Genomic DNA, 23,521 nt, shown 5'->3' with positions numbered 1-23,521 from the left:
TCAGGATATGGCGAAAGGGGCAGGTGTGACTTTTCTCGGCAACCTTTTACTGACGATCTCGGACCTCAAGCCTCTCGTGCACCTTTATGATGGACAACAATGCGGAGGAAAGACTCTCCGCTTACTGTAAGTGCACTCCACAGTATGTAGTGAGACAGTCATCTAGAGTCCTCCGGGCTTCACAAAGTCTTGCAGAAGGATCCAGGGAGCACCCAGGCTTACTATGCGGTAGCGTATTGAGGCTTACAGCCAGCCCCCAAGAGCCCAGGTCTTCCCATCTGCGCTATGTGCTGCAAAAGTGTATGGACTTTGGCAGCGTCGAGTGATTCGACCATAATGAAGAAGGGTTGGAAACTGCCTGGAAGCGGGCCCCGATGAAGCTTGCCAAGGCAAGCAAGCATAATGTAGCCCTACTTCGTTCTTTCAAGCGACTAATCTAGCAAGAGGCTCCTCAGAAATACACTATAGAGACTTGCTATTTCGAAAGCTCATACCCAATTCTCATTCTTGATGAATGTTGAGCGGCTTGGGGGACCTGCGGTAATACTGCGATACAGTTCGAAACACCCAGGCAAGACGACAGAGCAGACGAGAAGACCGGGAGTTTCAACTATATAGGTCTATGAAAAAGTTTTAAACACATGAATTTTAATCAGAAAGTAGGTGCCAAACTCTCTGGGCCTCCTGAGCACATAGGAAGTCCTACTGCGCTCGAAACTTCATAATCGGTTATAGGGTAAGTCGGGGTGCTCAGGAATTCTTACAGTCATCTCCCCGGACATCAACCAGTCGTGTCAGGGGCTTATGTTGACAGAAGACCTGCGCATTGATTCATGCGCAGTAAAGATTTGGTTCAAGCAATGCGGAATGCGGTAGTCAGTATAACATTGTGATGTTCATGGCTGGCGCAAGCGGATAGAAACTTAACCGATACTACCGTCCGGTTCGAAATACTGGTCGCAGGTCAATCCGAATAGTATGGCCTCACTTGACCTTCCTCAATGCACTAATTTTATTGGCTCCTGTTAGGCGAGGTCTATGAATCATTACACGTACAGACTCGTGCGGCCAGAGTTGTGCAACACATCAAAGTTAAGCGACCCGAGTACTCGCACGTTACACCCAATATTAGGGAATGAGCTCACGATGGAAGATTCAAATACACTTGACATATCAACCAGCCTCCACGTCCTTTATTCCTCAGCTCAATACTAGCAACGTACCTATAAAGCCCTGTTCTCTGCCTGCGCTGCCACCGCCAATCGCTAAAGCTTCGCGTCCCAACCGGAATGCCCCTTACCTCATTTGGAGGATCGACAGCTAGCTCTGACGTCAGTGGAACCCGAAGCGAACACGGCTTGTCTTGGCTGACCCTGATTTGGGACGAATCCGCGGGCAGCTGAAAGCTGTGTCTCAGCCTTGACCCAATAATGACCGCAGACATGTCGTCAAGGCAGGTACATGGCGTAGTGATGCTCGGATCCGATGATGTATGATGTCTGTGGACGGGATCTTGGTAGCGAGCTCGCGGCCTCTTTAATAGAGTCGCCCTGCCCGATCCAAGGAGCTAATTCTGTCAATACCAAGAACGAAACTCAACTCATTATTCTGTGTTGATTCATCAAACCGCAAAAATGGTGATTCTCGTTACTGGTGTAAGCATAGTTACCGTCCCCCTCAAGCGTGTACTAACAGCTGTAAAAGGGAGCCGGTTTCCTCGGCCGTAACCTTGTTCAGCTTCTTCTCGACCACAATCACGAAGTAGTAGTCATTGATTCATTATGGACGGGCTCGCGCAGCAACTTTGATGGTCTGAGAGGGAACAAGAAGCTACGATACATCCAGTGAGAGAATCCACTCCCTTACCGCCTCTAGCTCTCTAACATTTGAAGATCGGATGTGAGGGACCCTTTACCCTCCATACCCGGAGTCGAACAGATCTACCATCTCGCATGCCCCGCAAGTCCAGTACACTTCGAGACGCGCCCAATCGATATCCTACAGACTTGCTTCAATGGAGCGACGAATGTCTTGGACTACGCAGTCAAGCACAACGCTCGTATACTACTAACCAGCACCTCAGGTACCGCATCATCAACTGCACAACTTCTACCATTTACTAATACCACGCATCAGAGGTTTACGGTGATTCTCAGATCTCATGCCAATCAGAAGACTACCGAGGGAACGTGAATTGTTTTGGCCCCCGCGCCTGCTACGACGAGGGCAAGAGAGTGATGGAGGCCCTGGCATACGGGTACCATCTTGAACATGGACTCGAGGTTCGGATCGCCCGGATTTTCAACGCGTACGGGCCATATATGAGCGAGGATGACGGCCGTGCAGTCCCCAACTTTATCATGGCAGCATTGAAGGGAGAGCCCATGACCATCTTCGGAGACGGACATTCTACCCGATGCTTCCAATATGCCAAGGACTGCGTGGAAGGATTGGAGGCACTCATGAACAGCGACTACTCCAGCCCTGTCAACATTGGAAGCGACTGCGAGATCGAAATCAGCGAGATTGCAGAGACCATCGCCCAAGTCGTTGCCTTAAAACTGGGACAACGGAACCCTGTGCCGATTAACCTGCTCCCAGCAAGAGAGGATGATCCAATCAACAGAAAACCAGACACAACGCTTGCGGAGACTGTTCTTGGTTGGAGACCCAAGGTTTCGTTACAGGAGGGCATTTCAACGACGGTGGACTGGTTTATTGAAAGGGAGGGCGAATTGGTGAGCAGACTCTAGATAGAGGAGGTGAGAAGATATAGATAGCGGATCTTATGAAGCAAGCAAGCGAGTGTAATGACTACCCCATCATCCGAGTAACACTTCTTACAACCTAAAGGTGCGCTGTGGCCGCCGTGCTTTCAACCGCCTCGGCCATCACTTCGGTAGCCATCAAGACCTCCTCATCTTGACCAGTCCACCCCACCACTTGAAAGCTGCATGGAGCACCATCGGCAGCTTCAGCATCATCTTCAGAAAGAACCAGTCAGTTATGTGTGGATCGGAAAGAGCAGGAAAACTTACAGCCCTCCATTGTCTGCGAGTCAACGGCCTTGTCCGCCTTCAAGAAAGGGATAACGGAGGCGGGGCACTAGATAGTTGAATCAACAGTTAGTAACGGTCTCTTGGAAGCTTCCCCATGATCACTCACATCAAGAAGGTTCCAAATCATCGTATACCAAGGCACGCCGTATTTCCCATGAGGCACAGCCGTTCCGCGACTGCCAGGGCACAACAACACATCAATCCCGTTCTCCATCCAGACTTTGTGCCAGGCGTGACGGTATTCCTCACGTTCGCGGTTAAAATCCCAAAGGTCGTCCAGTGTGAACTCGCGCGGCTCAAGACCGGAGGCAGCATTGATGTCGAGCAATGCTTGAATTGGCTGCTCCTCGCCGTCTGCGAGAATTTGCATTATCTGGTTTTTGTTGTCCAGCTTTGTTGAGTTTGCAAAGATCAGGCCAGCCTGGGCGAGTGGCACGGGAGCTGAGATGGGCTTGACCTGGTGACCAGCGGCTTTCAGAGCCTGGGCTGCTGCATCCAGAGCTCGAGAAACAGGGGGGGAAACGGGGAGCTCAGAATCACCCACCCAGTACCCGATGGTGAGCTGCTTCTTTCTTGGAACATCTCTCCAGGGACTATAAAGAGCCGTCGAATCACGAGTCCAGGGCTCCCTCTGGATGACCGTCTTGCAAAAGAGGGTCAGGTCTGGGGCACTCTGAGCGTGCGGTCCTAGGCTAGGAACAACTCCTGGCCAGCCTTTGGGGATAAGAGCCTGCTGGCCACTCCAGGGAATACGGTTGGCCGTCGGCTTGAACCCGAAAGCACCGCAGCACAGAGACGGGGCTCGAATGGAGCCTCCAATGTCACTACCCACGCCGAGCAGAGATCCTCGGAAGCCAACCAGGGCGCCCTCTCCCGAACTACTTCCGCTGGGAGTGAGGCTCAGCTTGTGAGGGTTCAAGGTGTGTCCAAAGACGTTGTTCATGCCCTCGCACACCTGATATATGTCAGTCAAGCCCATATTTCAGAGAAGAACAGTCAGAACGCACAAAGAGGGTTTGGGGGACGTTGGTCTTGCAGTACAGCACTGCGCCAGCCTCCAATAGCATATCCACTATGACCGAGTTCGTGTCAGCCTTTGGCTTGGTTAGATATGACACGAATCCAAGAGTGGCCGCTTCGTCCTTGACCATCAACATGTCCTATTATACGACAAGATCAGTATGCTATATCAACCTTCAACTGCTGCTCTGATGATGAAGCAATGTCAGCCATCTACTGACCTTGAGACTGATTGGCATCCCATGAAATGGTCCCATAGGCTTCCCTTCTCTGGCTAGGAAGTCATCACACTCTTTTGCCCGCACCAAAGCCTTTTCAAAGAAAATCTCTGTCAAGCAATTTGTCTATGGCAGCATCAGCACTACTACACCGCACACAAGCATCACAAGGGATATGCAGACCAGTTGCTGTGCGGCAGCAGCGCGCTTGCAAAAGGCAGTTGTAACTTCGACCGACGAGATGACCGCGGTGGCCATCATCTCGATTAGCTCGGACGCATCGTAATTTTCCGTAATCTTGCGCTCTCTCTGGGAAAGGAGATTTGTGTTGTTGAGGAGATCAAAGGCGCTGGCATCTGATGTGTGGTGGACTTGCTTGGTGATGTTCCCTGGGAGGCGCCATTCAGGACGGATCTGAGCATAAAGATGGGCTCTCTTTGCCTCAATGAGTGATTTCCAATCCGCAGAAGGCATATTGACAAATATTCTTTTTGGAACAAATACAGATATGAAGGCAGATGGGTCTAGATGATGGATTCTTGGGGCGCTACTTGATGGAGAAGTCCACGACAAACGTTCCTCGGCCGTCCTTTATAGATGTCAAGCAGCGCCTCACAGGGTGAAGCAGATGCTCAGTCCCCCATGAGTCCCCCCTCGAAGCCGAGGAAGGATCAACCCAGCCGAGGCAGAACCAAGCCAAGACTAGCGATTATCATCAGTGATCGGAGTTGATTGATTTGTAAAGGATCAAATCCGTGGCTAACAACGACTTGAGTTGGGTTGGGGATAAGCCAGCATGCCCAATTAGGTAATTTCCGGAGAAGTGATGGTTGTATCATGCACTCCACGAACAAGATAAACGTCGAGCTAGTTGGCCCCTGTCAACACCATCTTTTTGGCGCCGGGGACATTAAGAGTCCGATGGTGGGATGGCCGATGAGGGGCATTACAGGAGCACTGTGGGATGTGTTGAGTACATCACATCCGCTATGATAAGTCTTGAGGGATGAGGGCTGTCTGTATCAGTGAGCAACAAAGAACATGCCCTCCCCCATGACTTTCGTTAGGATCAATATCCATAACCCCAGCAGGCGTTAGTTGCTACCTCATTTGTTGCATGACAAAGTCGAGTTACCTTCCAATGCATGCGGCCTTGAGCCAGTGGACCGCGTATTGTTTTTTCTTGATTCATGGGGCAATAATACATAAGCGTTCGTGGAGAGAAGGCCAGGTTTTTGTTTTCAACGTTTCTGGCTGTTGACACCCTGGTTGCTGCCGGGGCCAACGGCCGGGGTCCGGAGACACCGAACCCCGATCCGCGGAGGCTCCGAGTCAGATGTCAAGCCTACTTTAGGTCATTGAGAGCTACATAGCTGCTATTCTTAGTACCCGAAGCTACGACGGAACCAATCTCAAGCCATAGCTGGCCCTACTATCTCCACTGGTCTGAAGGGCTTGAGTCAATGTCCTACCGTGTAGGTAGCATGTATAAGAGATGGATCCCCTCAAAATCACTATCCTACTTTATCTTTTCAGTCCAATAATCCCAATTGACCATTATCTTCCTCTGTTTGCATTTGCAACCGCCCTGCGCACGAGCATTATGCCTACTCTTGCCATCGCTGGTGGAACCTCGGCCAGTCTTGGTCGAGCCATTGTCACTGCTCTGTTATCCTCTCAACGTCACTCGTTGTGGAACGTAGTCATACTCTCTCGATCCCAAAACGTCCCGCTCTGGCTCCGCGCTATCGACAAAGACAGCACACGTACCCAAGTCCGCGCAGTCGATTACCTCTCCACCGACTCTCTGGCACAGGCCTTGAAAGGCACCCACACCGTCGTCTCGGTCACCTCGGCCGTCGACGGGACTCAGGCCCAGATACAAAAGAATCTTCTACATGCCGCTGTTAAGGAGGGCTGCAAGCGATTTGCACCAGCACAGTGGGTGTTTGGCCCAAGAGGAGAGACTAGCATCCAAACCACACGGTCGTTCTTTGAGGGTGTCTGGGATGAATGCGTCAAGTACAAGAACGAGATTGAGTGTGGAAAGTTCAACCAGGGCGCATACATGAACTATATCGGCCATGGAATTTATCCGACCCCTTTAAAAGTAGCCGATGACACAGCTCTGCAGCTGATGTCGGCGGGAAATGGATACATGGCTGGTGAGGACGAGGCGTGTCAGGGTTTGCTGAGACAAGGCGACTTGGCAGATGGTTCCGGCGCCTTCCTTCTCGGACTTCGCAACGGCATCGCAGAGGTTCCTGTCAAAGATGACGGCTCCTGGCCTAGGATCACCATGACAACTATGAGGGACGTGGGCAGATTCTTTGTGGAATCCCTCGAGTTGCCAAAGTGGGAGGAATCCATGAGCATGGCTGGTGAAACCCTCACCATGGGCGAACTTCTCGCCCATGCAGAAGCCGTTACCGGAAAGAAGTTCCTGGTGAACCGACTCACGCGGGCTTATCTCGAGAAGACGTTATCAGAAATTGCGCCTGACGACTACATGGCACAGATGTGGACAGAGTTTAAACTCGCCTACACCGGCGATCTCGACGACGAGATGGTCTTGAAACCCGTGGTCAATGAGCTTTGCCCCGAGGTGCAGCCTGTCGGAGTCCGCGAGTATATGGAAAAGTACTGGGTTGGAGTGTAGAGCTGGCAGACACACAAGGGTTATCCGTGACACTTTATAGAGTGGTCTTAACCTCATCATGTCAACATATTACTCGCGAGTTTGAAGACACTCGGTTAACTCAAGTATATATTATAGGCCTCTATTACTATATATTCCCCTCTTTTAGCCCTATCCTGTGACTCCTATAAGGGTTGTTCAAGAATGACATAACTCGCCTTCTTTCTCTTCGCCTTTCCTTTTGCGTGCGTCTCGCGTAAGACTGACTCGTTCGCAGCTCTTCCCAGTCCATACGTAGCGCTCTCGTGCACAGATCCACTGTATTTTCAAGCGTAGTGAAGGGTGCGACTTGTAGTGCTCTGTGAAAAACCAAGAGTCTGTCCTGCAGAGCCATCATGGTCGCTTCTGCACTCGAGATTCTCTCCCTGGCCTGCCTCGCGTCACCGTAGAATAAGCCGGCCCGGTCGCGCTTCTGTCAGAGAGGACTGGCGAGAGCTTACTAAAGATGCGTTCCCAGGTCCTTACTGCCACTAGTTCCTCCCCAGGATATCTTTCTTCCTGCCCATGATATCTATCTCGGATGCTTTCGCCATCAATCGCAATGACTACATTGTCAAGCGTCCCTACTAGCATACCGAGGCTATATTCGGTCGTCCTCAATATCATGAGGGCCTCTTCCAGGGTTTCATAAATCGAGTCTGCCATTGGGAGCAACACCTGACGAGCCCCTTTGTCCATTCTCCGGTTGCTTGTTGTCGTATGAGCCCCTATGAGTCGGTAGTAGAAAGGGGGCTGAGGGGGTATCATTCCCTCCAGCTGAAACACGGCTGCCTCAATTGTTTGCTCAACCTCGGCCATTAAGCGATTGATGACCACATACACCTCAACGACCCCATCGACTGCGTCGGCTGAGTAATCCCAGTACTTTCCTACGAGTGAGGGGTGGTCCAGAGGATCAATCAACCTCCCGACAACATGCTCCATCAGTTGCAGTTCGTAAGGCAAATTGTGGTTTTCAGTAAAACCAACTTGTACTTCGGCAAGGCTTGGGCCAATCCGAAGTTCCTTCAGCATCTCGTCCAAAGGAGCCTGAAGAGGTGGTGCCCTGAAGGCTTCGCCAGGCGTGGAGTTGCCACGGAGGTACCATGCAATCCACACAAGAATGAAGCCGAACAACCACCACCAGAGGATCGGTGTCCAGTTCGACCGAATTGACTCAAACAAGCGACTCATCGGCGTTGGGGCCGTGGACTTGGGGGGCTCTGGTTTCCCAACGCCAGGATCGGGTTGCCTTTCTGCTTCCTCCTGGGCTTCATGTCGCTCCCAGGCGCGCTGTTGTTGGTCTTGTTGGCGCTCCTGGTTTTGGCGGCGTTGCTCATCTCTCTGGCGTTCTTCTTCTCGTTGACGTCGTGCTTCTTCCTCTCTCTGCTGTTGCTCCTTTCGCTGTTGTTCTTCCTCTTGCTGGCGTTGATACTCCTGTTGTTGGCGTTGCTTGTTATATTGCTGTTGTCGGTTCCGTTCCTGTTGCGCAGCTTCCCTGGCTTCACGAGCCGCTGCCTTCCTGTTGCTCCCAGCCCTCTCCGCGTCGTATTGTTTGCGTCTCCTGTCATCAGATAGAACTTCCAAGGCATGTTGAAGCTGAGATAGCTGTTAGGCCCGCAACCCATGGGTTAAGAAAATGGCATACCTTCTGGAACCTTGAAGTGGCATTCTCGTCTTCAGGGTTCTTGTCGGGATGATGCTTCAGTGCCAGGCGTTTGAAATTTGCTTTGGCTTTCTGTCTGATAGTCGACTCATCCGCCGAGTCGTCTATTTCCAGAATACGATAGTGGTCGAGGCCCTCGTCCATTTCTGCTCAAGGGGAGAAGTTGATAAGACATCTACTCGTGTCCAAACGTCAGCTGAGGCATTTTTTAACGCTGTTCCGCATACCTTCTTTTTATTGGAGAGACATCGTGCATCAAAAAGGTGGCGTTTGAAGCATGCCTATCCCTGTCGCACAGCGTTCAGCTTTCTGAGCCACTATAACCTCACACCATCCTTCTTAGGCATTACTAGTTCACTAATTACCAAATTTATAATAGTTCCATAAGACCTTATAAGTAGCTAAATGGCTTATTATAGTTAAATGTTTACCTCATAGCCTCTATAAAAGCGGCGATGCGTGTGTTAATACTCTTGTTGTATAATACTAACTACTCCGTACCTACACGGGGGATGGGGGTCTAAGACAGTGCGAGACATGACTTACTTAAGGCTGTTTTAAAGAATACGTTCATTATATAAACAGATAATCCTCGCTTTAACTTTGATAATCCTAACTCAAACCATGGCACAGGTGTCTGATAGTAGACAGTTTAACTAATACCATTGGGTAGGTAATAGGTAGGCTGTCCTCAAATAATAAAACCTTTTACGGTAGCCACATTTCAGATCTTGGGTGTTCGTCACTCCCTTCGAAGTTCTTCCCATGTTCTCACAAGTCCAGAAGTACGCCATCTTCATCTTGGTCCATATCCTCTTCTGTAGTGGTCTTGGTGTCCTTTACGCGCACCCTCATCGCCATTGAGACCTTTACCAAGTGACGTGCTATCTCAACGGCCGCTTCCTTTGCCGAAAGGTAGGTGACATCCAGAGTAAAGCCGTCGGTATGCCCTTCGAAACCAAACACCTTGGAATTTCTCCGGAAGTTTCTCACAAACTCTACATCCACGAGCTTGCCGTGACTTGTGCGGTCATCGGAAACCAGTCGCCGCAGGTTCACCTCTTCATCGCACACAAGGGTGATTGGGATGAACTGGCAGCGCCGTTCCTCGGCGCAGTACATGTATTCCAGGCTGGTATCAATGCCAAGATCGTTGTCGGTTTGGAAGTCGGTAAAAATATAAGCACTAGAGTGCGTTGCCTCGTTTTTGATGAGAGGCTTGAATATGGTACGACGGATCTTGCGGCGAAGTTTCTGATAGCCTGGTTGATCACGGTCAAGGATCGCATCTGCCGGGTTGATGAGAAGATGGTTGTGAACAAGCTTGACAGTCCCGGCTTGAAAGAGTGAGACCATATGTTTGGCGATTGTAAGCTTGCCTATTCCAGGAAAGGCATTGATGTAGATGATGGGGGCAGGTGGCCACACGTTGCCTGGAGGTTCCATTTTGTGTCACTGTGATGAAACTTGGGGAAGCTTGGTGATGGAAGTTGTTGATGATGAAGGTGAGTGAGAAGAGACTACAGAGAAAGAAACACTGCCATATTAATACAATCACAGAAAAATCCTCAACATACCTTTCAAGTCAAGGTTCATGTATCCTGCGTTGTGGGAGCTTATATCTCTTTCCAAAACCTTGACTACAAACGCTCAACATATTTTCGGTCAAATAAGCGCAGCACCTGACTTCTAATACGGTTCTTAGAGACTCCAGCAGCTCTTGAATGCATGCTCAAGTGGTTCAAATATAGTGATTAACTTAATTGCAATTAAGTCAGGTTGATCGTTCCTGTGCTTACATTGTGACTCAAAGCTCCACCGAGATACGCCTTCTGTTACTTTGATAGTGGAATAACGTATATGCAGAGAAATATCTGCTTATTCCCTCAAACAAGGATCTCTAACGAGGTTGCATTGCTATCGAGGTGGAGATTGCCGGGGTGCAAATGGCATCCCATGACTCCGCATTTGCGGCAAAAGCTGAAGATCGAGAGATTCCGCCACTCCTTTGACTCTTCATCTTCATCTGCTCCAATAGAATCTACTCCAACATATACCTCGCCATGGCACCCCCCTCTACTGACAACACCAACCCTGCTGAGGCTCCTGCAGACTTCCACCATGCCCAGCATTGGGCGAGTTTGAGGGCAGGAGTATGGTGCGCCAAATCTACACTTATCTCGTCTGCTAATGAAAGGAAAGGACGCCTCAAAAGAGTATTCGGCAGTAGGAGATGATGCTGCCAGTTCAACCAACTCAATCTCGTCCAGCATTCTTCACTACCGAACTATCCATGGAAGAACCTACCATTCCGAGAGGGGGAATGCCCAGTATTGGTACAGAAGATCCCAGCCACACCTTGACTCCGCTAGTTAATGCCCGCTAGGACGCCCAACGACGAGCATCACAATGAATCTATGGATATCAAGTGAGTCAAAGTTTGGTTGCAGCTAATCAAGCTCACATGTTCAGTCATCACCTTCTTTCACTGTCACTGAACGGCAAGCTTCACCTTGCTCCGCTAAAGGGCGATATTCAAGTAGATTCCCGACCTTTCAGTTGTCACCGTCGCTAATGCATCATTAGAAAGTCGTTGATATCGGAACTGGAACTGGTAAGTCTCTACCCCAAGCGTCAGCAACAGCCGGAACTAACCAATATTGCAGGCATATGGGCCATGTAATCCATACCCCGCCTCTCTTAGGAATTAACTAACCAGGCCAGTGATTTCGCCGACCAGTATCCCAACGCCAAGGTAGTTGGAACCGACATCTCTCCGATCCAACCCACTTGGATTCCTGCAAATCTGAAATTGTGAGCAGTAGCCTCCAAGCTCTCCAGTTTAAACTGACAGAAGCAGCGAAATTGAGGACTGCACCCAGGAATGGACATTGGACCCGGAATCATTCGACTACGTGCACATGCGCTATCTCTATGGAAGCATCAGTGACTGGTCTGCTCTATTCAAGGAAGCGTTTAGAGTTTGCAAGCCTGGCGGCTGGGTTGAGAGTTATGAAGCTTCCCCTCGTATGGAAAGTGATGATGGAAGTGTTACTGAGACGTGCGCTATTAATGAATGGGGGAAATTCTTTATCGAGGGTGGCAAGAAGCTAAACCGTACGTTTGAGATCTTGGATAAGGATCTCCAGAAGAAGGGCATGGAGGAGGCCGGCTTTGTCGACGTTCAGGTCTGGGACTTCAAGGTAAGTTTCACCACGAGCAAGCAGCCTTCTATCAAATCTGGATCGAACACTCACTTGGTGCAGGCACCCATCGGCGGCTGGGCTGAGGACCCTCGCCTCAAAGAGATTGGTCAGTTTGCTCAGGCTGCTCTTGAACAAGACTACGAGGGTTACGTGCTTTTTATGGCCAACATGGTTCTTGGTTGGTCTAAGGAGGAGGTCTCGACATATTGCGCCCAGCTCCGTCGTGAGATCCGCTCGGGCAAGTTTCATCCTTTCTACCGCCAGCGGGTTGTGTATGGCCGAAAGCCTGAGTAGTCATACATCACCTCGTATCTTCAGCATAAATAGGTATTTGAAAATCATTAGCCTAAGCTAAGAACCTAATTTCGACATCGTTACTCGTAACATGAGAAGCTTTTCGGTTCCGAAGAACTCAGCTATCAGGGCTAGACTTCCCTGTCTTCTTAAAGTTCTCCTTCACTTTATCCAAATACCCATCAACCGTCAAAACATCCAACGCAACTCCAGCCAAACTCTTGCCCACCGCAAGAGACTCGTTGAAGGCACGTCTGGTCCCAGCCACAATCTCAAACTCGGGAGTATGAGGCCCAGTCACTGGCGAAGTGCCATTGTCGTAATGAATCCCAAAGCCGGCGCTGATTGAAGGAAACTCGTGGCTGATGTTGCCCTGATCGGTACTGGCTGAGCCTCGGACAGCCTTTGCCTTTTCCTCCTCCATGGGTTTGCCCCCGAGCTTGGCAAACCAGGTCGAGTATGAGCGAGCAAGAATATCGTTTGTTCTCATTTCGGTGTAACCATATGGGAGCTTGGTGAAGTTGAGCTTTGTTCCGGTGGCGACGGCGGCGCCCTTGAAACACTGGTGTACACGCTCAGTCAAGTCGGACAGGGCGTCAACGTTGTTAGCTCGAAGCGCCCACATTCCACTCGACTTGGCCGAGATGACGTTGTAGCGGCTCCCGCCAGACTTGATGTATCCTTGAATGATCTCGTCCCTGCGCGTCTGCTGGCGTAGCATGGCTAGGCCATCGTATGCAAGCACAATGGCATCTTGGGCGTTGATGCCTTCCCAAGGGGAAGCGGCGGCATGGGCTTCCTTGCCAGTGTACTCGATCTCAAACCTGGTGATGGCGGTGGTTGTCATCCAAGCAGTGTCACCTCCGTTGCCGGGGTGGGAGATGAGGCTGACATCAACCTTGTAGTCATCATAGGCACCTGCATCCAGTAGCTTGATCTTACCACCACCGCCTATTGATGCAGTCTTAGTTATTCAATGTTGTATTGTCTTGGATTGAAGTGTTTGCTTACCTTCCTCGGCGGGCGTGCCAAAAAGAACGACCTTGCCGCCTAGTTTCTCCTTTCGCATGATTTCAGCTGTTGCGAGAGCCCCAGATACGGAGGCCATGGCGATGAGGTTGTGACCGCAAGCATGTCCAAGGTCAACAAGAGCATCTATAGTCAACTGTGAGCTACTCAAGCGTGTCCGACGGAGTTAGGCTACTTACCATATTCGGCATTGAAGGAAACAACCGGTCCATCGCCATCACCTTCATACACGGCGACAAAGGCTGTGCTGATGTTGTAAGCTGAGCGCGTAACTTTCCAGCCGTCCTGGTCAGCCATGAAATCGGTCAGGATCTTGTGAGCCTTGACCTCCTCGTACTGAAGTTCAGGGTTGTCGTGGATCTCCTTGTTGATGGGCCAAAGCTCCGGATTAATGGAGTCGACGTACTTGGACACGTCTTTCAAGTAGGTGGCAGAGGAGCCGTCGTTAGCACGGGGCCCGATGGCAGCAGCCATAGCAGACTGGCAAACACACAGGGCGAGAAGTGCTCCCTGGTAGAACGCCATGGTAGAAGCGGTTCTATCCTAGGGGCGGGGATAACTGGAAGGTTGGCTGACTATGCTAGTGGCCTGCCTAACAACCAGCTGCACGCGAGTAACTTCCCTTTATACTTGATTCCCGGACCAAGATCGACCGAGTCCTCCCCAGGTAGGTAGGGAGAACAAGCTTAAGCCATTGCCGAGTGCTATTGCCGAGTGTCATTGCCGCCTTGTACGAGCTATTCGTATCTTTACTACATTAGGAAGGACCTTGTTTATCATGCTCCGCAGTCACGAGAGCACGCCTGCTAATATAGCCTGACCTGCAAACGGGCGGGGTTGTGATTTTTTTAAAGAGCAAGAATACAAAATAAGGTAAGTATGCATAAGGCTGGCATCTAACATGGGCCCAAACGTTATATTTGAAAATAATACTTAGTGTAAACTCAGCTACAATACTAATGTCACTAATTTTATCTACAGTTACGTATGAGACGCGGCGACTACCCCGACATGCTGCGTTGACGAGAGATAGCGGTGTATAATAAAGATAGGCTACCTAAGGTTACACTGATGGCCCACTAGATGCTACTCCGACTTATCGACGACGCTACCTAATAAGCCCTGGGTCTCAGATAGGCCAAAAATGTCGCAAACGGAAGAATCTAACGAGGGATAATGGACTGCTCTCTAATTACCCTTGCTTGGGCTTGGGGTCCCGCGGAGTCATTGTTTCGTGGGGTTGAGCAAAGTCGGGTAATACTTATCGCAATTACTTATCTACTGCGCTTTCTGATTATCTATATTAGCAATAGACATTTCTCTTATTAACAATATCCTATTTAAAATTAAAGTCATAGTAGAATACTTAGTCGCGGATATATAGTCTCCCTTAGAGGACCACTACCTAGTATATAAGCCTTCTGTATAGGTCTCTATACTTCAGAAAGGGGCGTCCTTGACCTGGAAGACGTTTGTCGGCCGTTCCAGAGACTGCATCTCCATGTCGACTGTAACATAGATCTTCCGACTTGACGAGGCATCATCCAACTGTTCCCAGTCTCTATCTGATTTCACATTGGGGATAATGCTCTTGTGCCGCCGTCCTGTGGATACGCCAACCTTGCTCGTCACAGTTGACTTTCCTGCCCCTGTAAAAGGTGTGACATTGGACGATGAGTGTCCATGTGATGAGTCGAAGTTGACCCAGTTCCTCAAAAGTCGCCGTAAAGAGGGCAGCGAGCCTGCGATGATGCCCGTTCCCGACTCAAAGACAGACCATAGCGCAATATTCACAACATTGTCTGCGTATTCCAGGTCAGCCGAGGTGTTTGGGCGCAAGACAGAGGACTTACATGGATAGTCTATAGGGTCAGCATAGAACTTTATATAAGGAAGCCTCACGATGGTAGCAATGGATGCCCTATTTTTAACATCAAGTTAGTAAATCTTCAATGAGCCATCCAGGAAGAAAGGCCTTACAGGACACCTAATCCGAGGATGATACTGAAAGAAACCTTGGTCGCCATTTTCATCTGAGCTTTATAGAGCATAAAGCCAGGTAAAATTGCGCATATCCAGTCTGTAGCCACAGCCGCAGCAGACACGAGATAGCTGGGACTTGTGATAACAATCGGAGGAGAACATGTTCCTGCGGACTTATCCCAGTTTGCCTGGACAGGACGGCACATGGCAAAAAGCCCAATAATGACAATGAGGGTAGGAATGCATGAGGCTGTAAGCGTAACCCATGTAATAATACGGTGGGTTTTGATAACTGCGATTCGAAGGAGCGTAACGCAGATGGATGCTTTGATAAACACCAAAGAAGAGCAGTAGAATTTTTGGAAAAGCCAAATGTGCTTTCGTTCTGCGTGTGAGCTGAGAACCGCTGTCTGGGAGGGCAGTTGAGGCTTACCAATTTACTCTTTTCCACGAGGCATTCATTCAGTCGTTCATCTTTCGCACCGAGCCCGTAATAGCATCCTTTAGATATAACACCGACAACGACCATGAATAGCATCTATGCGCCCTCCATAAGCTTTTGTTCTGGAGAAAGGGGAAAAAAGGGCAGCATGAGACTTACCCACCCGACCAGCATGAGGACATCATCCGTACTGAAGACGCCATGCTTGAGTCGAATTCCACATCTCAGGGCGACAACTATAGTGGACGGAGGCGTCAGGAAGAGAGTAACGATGAGGAGGACAAGCCCAAGGCCCTGTGGGGTAATGGACGTGACATCTGGGCTGGCTGCCATGGTGGATATGGCTCGATCGACCCGTACAAGTCTCAATGGTACCTGTATGTTGCGTTGCAGATTGAACCATGGGCTCCCTTTTATTCCGCTCCCCTCCATCGGCCAAACTCTATCCTTCCTCGGTTTTCTTCTTCATTCATGGGTCAACAAATTGGGATCTCCCTAGCGTAAAGCACGGAATATCTCCCCCGCGATAGAACTTTCTTCCCCAGTCAGAGGCTATCGTTAGTTTCTTTAGCCTCCAAATAGCGGGCTTCAGCCCTGTGTATTGCAGATAATCACATCTAACTTTGGCCAACAGTTCGCCCAGAATTCGTCGCGACTAACTCGTGCACCAACTCTGGGGAAGGATTAGCACATACCTCTCTTCACGGCCAGAACATGGAGAAATAGGAACACAAGCTTACGGTAGCAAGGGGTCGGTAGCCCTAGGCCATATAAGGCTGCTCATTAGATTAGTATGAAGGATCTGGACGAGTTTAGTTAAGCCGTCGGCCGGCCCCTTGGCGAATATGATACATGCCCGAAACCTTTCGGCGGCACGTTTAAGGCTGGGTTGACGAATGTTTCAGCCTTAGCTGTCAAGAGTCTTTTTCCACCACGAGTCATTGTTTTTAACGTTGGGCTTTGCCATTGTCTCGCGTGTTTTCTTATGCCATGTGGCAGTCGCCATGAAATCCCTATCTCGTGCGTAGGAAGCAGAGACTTAATCTGCCACTCGGAACCAAGCCGCCACGATCCGGTGGTACAGTGATGATCGGGGCTCGGACGCTAACAATTTTCGGGACGAGACGAGATGCGAACCCTGTCGCCCACGATGTTGATCGCAGAGGTCAAAGCGACAAGTGTGGCTCGCTAAGCCAGAATGGTCTGGCGACCTGGCGATTGAGCCCTCACGTTTCGTGGCTGACTACTTGCATCGTGTGTGCCCAATATTGGCGAGCTCTGGGCTCTTCTATGGCGTCTCAAGAATTGCCTCTTCCAAACACAATTCCTACCCCTCTTGTTCCAGGGGACAGTAGTAGTTATCGCGACGGCCATCACAATTCTCGCCAGTCCCATAGCTCGCTTTGCTCTTCGCTCAGTTGATGTTATCAGCCTCCATCCCGTGCAAGTATTCATTGCCCGGGCCCCTGATGTCGAACCTATCGGGATTATAGTGTTAGGCAAAGCCTTGTAGAACACCACAATGGCTGGGCTCGACGCGGCCAAGTTTCCCCACAAGTTGGCTTTTGGACTACCTTCTGTCCAACAACATCGCTTGGGTCTATAAGCAGAGCGAATAGAACTCTACTTGGTCTATTGACTACGAGATGACGAACTAAACGACACTCAACATCACCGTTGACCCTAAATACTCGGTTTCTGACCCAACGCGTCACTTTCCTGCACTGAGCCACATCCGACTCCAGCATGTCGAATCGCACAGAGTACAGGCAGCCAGCGATTCTGCGACTGGACAATCACCACAGAGAGCCACATCGTGTGGATGAAGGATATCTAATTTTTGTCTTGGCCTAGTCCAGCCCATCAATCCCCGAACGCGTGTAACTGTTTCGTTACACGAGCATTGAGTGTCGTCTACAGCATCGCATGCCTGTCCTTGATGCCAACACCTACCAACGAAACAGACTCGATTGTGCGGGCCTACGCAGACTACAATCCTGCCAGCATCATGAGCCAGAGCAACTCTTGTAAGCTAGTATTACCACTCCCGCCGGAGCAGATTTTGTCTTTTTTACCAGGCCAACGTGGTTTCGTGGTCTGTATAGAATGCGCTCCCCATACAGCGAAAGCTCAGCGTTGGCCTCACCGCCACGCCGCTATGGACAGCATTCCTGGTCGTCATCATCTTGATTGCCATCTGCATTATCGCCACTCTGATGCGTTACGCACTTTTCTGTCACCGTTACAGCGCCGACATTGAGGCCGGTCCATGACGCCAAGCTCGGCTGGATGCTCCATGCTTTCAAGGCCTCGAAGCATATCAGCGAGATTGACCTGGGCTTTCCTGACGGCGACCCCTTCAAAATGGCAGCTTATGATACGATCAAAGCCCCAGCCACTGCTGTTCGAGGCATGGCACGAGTGTATTCGATTCGACCCTCTGACGAGAAACTAGCCGTAGCCAGTCCCAGGTAGGCGAACCTTCGGTTTTGCCAGTTTTGCCAGAGCCACGTGTCTCAGAGACTCACAATATTCAAGCGATGGAAGATCAGGTAGTTGGTCCTACCACTTCTTCCAAGGATGATGCTACACGTGTTGAAAGAGATGAGGTGGCCGATGAACGCGAGGCTAGGAACACGGTAAAGGCCGACAGCTCGACTTTACTCTAAAGCCTATCTACATGCTCATCTGCTTAAGCTGAGTAAGTTTAAGAGACATGAACAGTGTTATCCGGTACGCCGAGGACAGTCTCAACGAGTGCTCCAGGTGTCTCGCTGCGGGTAAATCTGACCAGCTGCTTTTCATTCCTGTCGCCCCAGGTATTAGTTCCTCCGCTCGCTTCCAGTTTAATCCAGTCCTCGGATCCGCCTTGGCCAAAGTCAGACCCAGTCGCAGTGACGCTGACGAAAATCCCCGTTGAAGAGTTGTTGACGACTGTGATTATTCCCATAGTGCCAGTTCGGGGATTTAGCGTGGTCATCCTTCAATATGATACATTTAACTTACAGGTTGTTGATGATCACTGATTCGACGTGTGTAGGGACGACGTGACGGGGACTGAATAATCCTGATATCAGTTTAGTCGACAGTAAGAATTTAAAGGGAGCATAGAGATTAGGTTATAGAATAGTTGTTCTTGAGTTGAAATAGTCATTCCTGGGTAATGGATTGCTTGGCGGAGAAACCCGCCTTGCTAAATCTCAACGTCATGGCAGTTGATGCCTCCGATGGTAGGGTGTCACGACAACCCTGATAACACTTGCGACTCCGAGGTTCCGAAGGATATTGTGAAGATTATACGACCCTCCTCGGGTTCTGCATTCATGTACGTGTAAATATTGGGTGAGATTATCCTCACATTAACGGCCACCTTCCGAGAGCTTGTGTCACCTCGGAAGGCACCCTATCTACAACTCAAGTTGAATCTGACGTGCTTTTGAGGGTTCTAAATGCTGATTCAGAGTCTGTCTTATCATTTGTCTCAAGGGAAAACAAATTGCACCATCAAAGTTCTGGATAGGCGAGAGCGGGGAAAGGCCATCAACATTTACCTCGATGGAGAGAGAATTCAGGATTTCTACAATATACCAACAAACTTGTTTGATACATTCAACCTGACCATCCGCAGCAGCCAACTTAAAAGCAGCCACGAACTTGTCACCAAGCATACGGACGGGAAGTACTACCTTCCCGATACTTACCTTAACGTGGCGCCCCTTATCCCGGTGTGACGGAAGAGAATCTCAAGACATACAATCAAATACTGCATACCCCACAAGCAATGCAATATCGGGCAGCTAAATCAAATCCCTCGAAAAGTCTCGACCAAGAATCGCGTCAGGGGAGCCTATTGGTTCTTCATCCCGTTCCTTCTCGCCTCGCCCGAGGAGATCAGCGTCCATAGGAACTCATGAACACTATACTATTTTTAGAATACATGGTCTTGATTGAGAACCCTCTCTCGATCCGTGACGCGTTTGCCGAACCAAGTACCGAGTCCGGCGCTTTTCATGGGATGAGAACGTTAAGCGCCCATGCAACCCACCCTCATTTATTCTCCACTCCAGGCATGAAGAAATGACACACAGGCCGGAATCGCAAGCCCGGTTCCTACCAGGTATATTTGAAGATCTAGCGGGTGGCCGGATATGGGCAACGCTAGCGAGACCCGCTATGCTGCTCAAACTCTCTACTCATCAGCCAATCAAGTGACAAGGCGCCGCTGCTATCACGTTGTTGGCTCAGTCCAGAGTCATAATTGGTTACCAAGAGGAATCGGGCGAAGCTCGCAATTGTTCTGACCTGAAACATGACCTGGTGGTTCCTGTTCGCCGCAGCCGCGCGGCTACAGCATCCAAGACGCCAATCGAACTCACGGAACTCCTCCGAGAAGACGATCTGATGCGTTTCCATCTCCAGAGGTTCTTACAGTTCATGCATGCTGGGGTCATTGACTCGCATGGAACCCATCACCTAAGCGCATCCGCATGACGCCCTCTCCTCTCGTACATGGCGATGCCAGTAGAGAGGTTGGCATGTGAATGTTCTTACTTCATGCTATAAAATATCAGAACCACCCAAGAGACTCCTTCCAAAAGTCACATCACCCATCACCCCCATAAATCTCATCTCCCATTGTCAAACATTTTTTGCTCTCTATCATCCCACCAAAACAGTCATCAATGGCGCCGTCAAGCAACGCCCAGCGGGAAATGGAGCTCATGGACTGTTTCAAAAATGTCCCGCAGTTCGAGGCCATGATGTCCACGTTGAGACTGGGGCAGAGGGCACAGGTAGGATTTCGCAAATGCCAAGATCCTCATCCGCTAATGTTTGTAAAATGCAGAGTCAACTCCCCAAAGACCAATACGATCAATACTTGCAGTTCGCTGCTAAGGCTGGCGCGTGTTTATATAGCGAGAGGGGAGGCATTCCCTTTCCCTGGAATCCTGAGGCCGAGGAGATACAGATGCAGGTGTCGAGAGCGTTCAGTGACTACCCAGAAGCAGTGTCAAATTTTAGGCAATTCGTCCGGTATGGGCATGAGGCACTAGCAAGGCAGTCGTCTTAGGTGAAGACATGTGGCGAAGGGTAAAGAGGTTGGGACCAGCAACGGACCCTAGCGCGATGCTGTAAATGGTAGTCTTTTAAACTTTGCAACTTTTTCTAGAAATGCCCAAGGGTTGGCCGAGTCTCTCATATTTATTATACCTGAGACTATGATTGTAAGACTAGTTTGACTTTCGTCAATGAGTTCCAGGATATCCCTGACAGCTCTACTTGTTAATAGACAGAACACAAGAGAGGAGAGGCGACCCAAGTGTCTCCGCCGTTCAAGACACGGAATACCGGTAAGCCTGCTGTAAATCTTGAATAAATTACAAAGGCGAATATTAAAGGTCACTGACTTTATGAAAGTGTTTCGTGACCAGCCAAATCTACTGTCAATCGTTCCACTCTACTTAGTCAATAGATACATCTTCGTTCAATAGCTATTCTAGTCTGTAAAGTTGTTATACCAGCCTTATCCGCCTTCTTACAGGGTTCATAGGAAGAGGATTCTTGGTCCTCAAATTGCCGGAACATACAGACCCAAGTCTGGAATACTCTTCAGACTCTCCCTCCCGACTCAATACAATACCATACATCTGAATCTTCGTACTTCCTGCCAGCCAGAGAACCCATGCTGTTGCCTGAAATGTTGATGGCTCTTGTCGGTATGCCATTTGATCTTCACTAGTTGCTCTTGCTGCGGTCACGCCGTCCGTGGCTAAAAAACAGTCCATTGTGATGGTCGGCTCCAGTGACTCGTGATGTTGAACTTCTTCCCCAAATGACATGTGGTAGAAGATACCCGCTTGAGAGGAAGTACAGGTTATCGTGGCCTCGAAAAGGGGTGCCTCCATCAAGATGTACCCGTTACGAACTCGTCCAAACGGTGCCTTGTCCGAAACATCGCAGAAGGCTTCCAGTACTGTAGGCCGATAAGGAGGTTCTAACTCACTGTACTTGGATAGTGCGTATGGGTAGACCACCGGGATCTTTGAGGGCAAAGACGCCCACGACCACGAAGGAGCGAATGTCTCCCTCAACGCCAAGTGCTGAGGGTTTCTGGTAAAGCGTGTCGCCCTATCCCAACATAGTCCTAGGAACAAGTGTGCTTCCCATATTCCAGCCAGGTAGCGACCTGGGAAATACCTCGAGAATCGTGCCGCTACGCCACTAAAGGCGGGAAGCCGGTCTGATTCAAAGGTGATGGAACGCCGGGAGAATTGGTCGAGGATGCTTGACCATACCCTATAAGCCCCTTCCACTCGCTCTTCATCCGTTGCCTCCAGATAATCCAGTGCGTAAAGGACCGGTCGAAAGTTGAAGTGACTAGCCTCGGAAGCGTCTCGGTATACATCTTGAGAAGCTGTGCCGTTATGGCACTCCCATACCATGTCTGAAGGGGTAAAGTGGATAATTCGATTTGACAACATGAATTCTTGCAGTGTCCAGGCTCGGGAGGGAAGAAGATTACATCCATCTGCATAGTAGTTGTTGGGTTTGTCCTCGTAGAAGTCACTCCTGTAGTGCTCTTGGACCACATATGTGAAGGGAGAGTCGCCCTGGTTGGTTGATTTAAAGGCCATGGCCTGCCATCGCTCTTCTCTTTCCCTAAGGAATGGAACAGTGCCGTTTGGAGATGTCTCCACGGCAATGGTGAGGTGGGCCAGGGAGTAGTATTGAGCCATCTTGGCGGACTCAACCTCCCAGTCCTGTTCATCATCTTGGACGATGCAGAGCGAGTCAATCCAAATGTAGTCGATTCCAAGCTGTCTGCAGAGCCAGATAGCGTCACTAAAGACGGCCGAATGATTGTTTAAGGGAACAGACGAGCTTCCCATGGATAAAGATCGTCTAGTTGTCCGAATAGGCTGGTAAGCACGAGGACCCCAGCAATGGCTCAAAGCAGTGTACTTTCCAGTTTCACCTGGCTGAGAGTCGTAAAGCTGGCATTGTCCATCCTCAGGCCCAATCTTCAAAACTCGCGTGGGCAAGAGCGGAGCCTGCCCGTGAAGGCAACGGCTATGGAGTCCTTCTCCGGATTCGCAAGTCTGAAGCATGTCTTTCAGGAACTGGACACTCTCTTCTGACTTGGGGCTTCGACGCAGGCTAGTAAGCGACTCCATAGGAACTTCTTCAGGTACTTCAACCTGGGTTAGTGTCAGCAGATAATCCACACGGAACGGGGCCTAGATAACGGAGAAACAAACCTTACTCGCCAGTCGAATGTTGACCTCTCTGTAAAAGTGGCTATTGCTCACATCGGTATCAGGATTTGTCTTCTTACGCCACCACATATATCGCACCAAGACGACATCATCTGATTGAGGAGTGAGCCAAATGTCCTTATTCTGAACCTCAAATGAATCTTCAAAATCAGCAAACAATTCTGTCTCCAATTTCTCAAAGGTTGCTTTCAGCAGTCGACAACGATGGCAATTCTCCCTCAACTGCTCCTCTTTGATATCGCGCTTCTTGAACATTCGATCGAGCCAAGAGGCGTTTTTGCTGAACTGAATTGGTTTGAAGTCGTGACAGACGTTGCAAAAGGGAGGTGGCCCCCCATCCGATGGATTGGGTTTGCCCATAATGGAGTCGAACATCGCATCCATTTTTCTTAGAGTTCAAAAGAGGTGAAAATTATTGAGATGGAGAAACCTCTTGTCAGGGGACCTGGGTTCTTTTCTTTTAATCAGTCGACATGGGTCAATACTCACGTGGATGACATGTCAATTAGCCGCGCGGCTCCTGTGAGAATCCCACAGGCTAATGCTTGCCAAGAATCTGCAACGAAGCGCCAAGATGGCCCTCTCTGGAAGAAGCATCCAATGAAAGGGTCTACTAATAGACTGGATAAAAGTTCAGACATGGTCGAAAA

General features: G+C 49.8%; 10 protein-coding genes across 10 annotated transcripts; 4 read left to right on the top strand and 6 right to left on the bottom strand.

Annotated features, from left to right (window-relative positions):
• Window positions 1-1,634: 1,634 nt before the first annotated feature.
• Window positions 1,635-2,753, top strand: NCS57_00353500 (UDP-glucuronate decarboxylase; the record flags this gene model as incomplete). Its single annotated transcript, XM_053053527.1, has 4 exons — window positions 1,635-1,655; window positions 1,705-1,844; window positions 1,893-2,083; window positions 2,137-2,753. 4 exons carry the CDS (start codon window positions 1,635-1,637, stop codon window positions 2,751-2,753), a joined length of 969 nt encoding a protein of 322 aa, XP_052915687.1.
• Window positions 2,754-2,847: 94 nt separating this feature from the next.
• On the bottom strand, window positions 2,848-4,771 carry NCS57_00353400 (Amidase; the record flags this gene model as incomplete). The annotated part of the gene is made up of 6 exons (XM_053053526.1): window positions 2,848-2,984; window positions 3,039-3,105; window positions 3,166-4,014; window positions 4,067-4,219; window positions 4,301-4,423; window positions 4,481-4,771. The coding sequence occupies 6 exons, from the start codon at window positions 4,769-4,771 to the stop codon at window positions 2,848-2,850; spliced, it is 1,620 nt and encodes a 539-aa protein (XP_052915686.1).
• A 1,129-nt stretch (window positions 4,772-5,900) lies between these two features.
• On the top strand, window positions 5,901-6,956 carry NCS57_00353300 (NmrA domain-containing protein; the record flags this gene model as incomplete). Its single annotated transcript, XM_053053525.1, has 1 exon — window positions 5,901-6,956. One exon carries the CDS (start codon window positions 5,901-5,903, stop codon window positions 6,954-6,956), a length of 1,056 nt encoding a protein of 351 aa, XP_052915685.1.
• Window positions 6,957-7,328: 372 nt separating this feature from the next.
• NCS57_00353200 (uncharacterized protein) lies at window positions 7,329-8,784 on the bottom strand (the record flags this gene model as incomplete). The annotated part of the gene is made up of 2 exons (XM_053053524.1): window positions 7,329-8,573; window positions 8,623-8,784. 2 exons carry the CDS (start codon window positions 8,782-8,784, stop codon window positions 7,329-7,331), a joined length of 1,407 nt encoding a protein of 468 aa, XP_052915684.1.
• A 627-nt stretch (window positions 8,785-9,411) lies between these two features.
• Window positions 9,412-10,086, bottom strand: NCS57_00353100 (uncharacterized protein; the record flags this gene model as incomplete). The annotated part of the gene is made up of 1 exon (XM_053053523.1): window positions 9,412-10,086. One exon carries the CDS (start codon window positions 10,084-10,086, stop codon window positions 9,412-9,414), a length of 675 nt encoding a protein of 224 aa, XP_052915683.1.
• A 617-nt stretch (window positions 10,087-10,703) lies between these two features.
• Window positions 10,704-12,140, top strand: NCS57_00353000 (uncharacterized protein; the record flags this gene model as incomplete). The annotated part of the gene is made up of 9 exons (XM_053053522.1): window positions 10,704-10,793; window positions 10,843-10,976; window positions 11,027-11,068; window positions 11,113-11,179; window positions 11,227-11,254; window positions 11,307-11,319; window positions 11,365-11,454; window positions 11,501-11,843; window positions 11,907-12,140. The coding sequence occupies 9 exons, from the start codon at window positions 10,704-10,706 to the stop codon at window positions 12,138-12,140; spliced, it is 1,041 nt and encodes a 346-aa protein (XP_052915682.1).
• A 118-nt stretch (window positions 12,141-12,258) lies between these two features.
• On the bottom strand, window positions 12,259-13,694 carry NCS57_00352900 (Peptidase M20 domain-containing protein 2; the record flags this gene model as incomplete). The annotated part of the gene is made up of 3 exons (XM_053053521.1): window positions 12,259-13,091; window positions 13,152-13,295; window positions 13,349-13,694. 3 exons carry the CDS (start codon window positions 13,692-13,694, stop codon window positions 12,259-12,261), a joined length of 1,323 nt encoding a protein of 440 aa, XP_052915681.1.
• A 915-nt stretch (window positions 13,695-14,609) lies between these two features.
• Window positions 14,610-15,927, bottom strand: NCS57_00352800 (uncharacterized protein; the record flags this gene model as incomplete). Its single annotated transcript, XM_053053520.1, has 5 exons — window positions 14,610-14,971; window positions 15,023-15,090; window positions 15,150-15,529; window positions 15,586-15,690; window positions 15,754-15,927. 5 exons carry the CDS (start codon window positions 15,925-15,927, stop codon window positions 14,610-14,612), a joined length of 1,089 nt encoding a protein of 362 aa, XP_052915680.1.
• Window positions 15,928-20,276: 4,349 nt separating this feature from the next.
• Window positions 20,277-20,665, top strand: NCS57_00352700 (uncharacterized protein; the record flags this gene model as incomplete). Its single annotated transcript, XM_053053519.1, has 2 exons — window positions 20,277-20,387; window positions 20,441-20,665. The coding sequence occupies 2 exons, from the start codon at window positions 20,277-20,279 to the stop codon at window positions 20,663-20,665; spliced, it is 336 nt and encodes a 111-aa protein (XP_052915679.1).
• A 391-nt stretch (window positions 20,666-21,056) lies between these two features.
• On the bottom strand, window positions 21,057-23,255 carry NCS57_00352600 (HET domain-containing protein; the record flags this gene model as incomplete). The annotated part of the gene is made up of 3 exons (XM_053053518.1): window positions 21,057-21,086; window positions 21,135-22,793; window positions 22,854-23,255. The coding sequence occupies 3 exons, from the start codon at window positions 23,253-23,255 to the stop codon at window positions 21,057-21,059; spliced, it is 2,091 nt and encodes a 696-aa protein (XP_052915678.1).
• Window positions 23,256-23,521: the final 266 nt, after the last annotated feature.

Source organism: Fusarium keratoplasticum, chromosome 3 (assembly GCF_025433545.1).
Source record: "Fusarium keratoplasticum isolate Fu6.1 chromosome 3, whole genome shotgun sequence".
Classification (NCBI taxonomy): domain Eukaryota; kingdom Fungi; phylum Ascomycota; class Sordariomycetes; order Hypocreales; family Nectriaceae; genus Fusarium; species Fusarium keratoplasticum.
The sequence above is the reverse complement of the archived record's forward strand: the minus strand, read 5'-3'. Positions and strand labels throughout refer to the sequence as shown.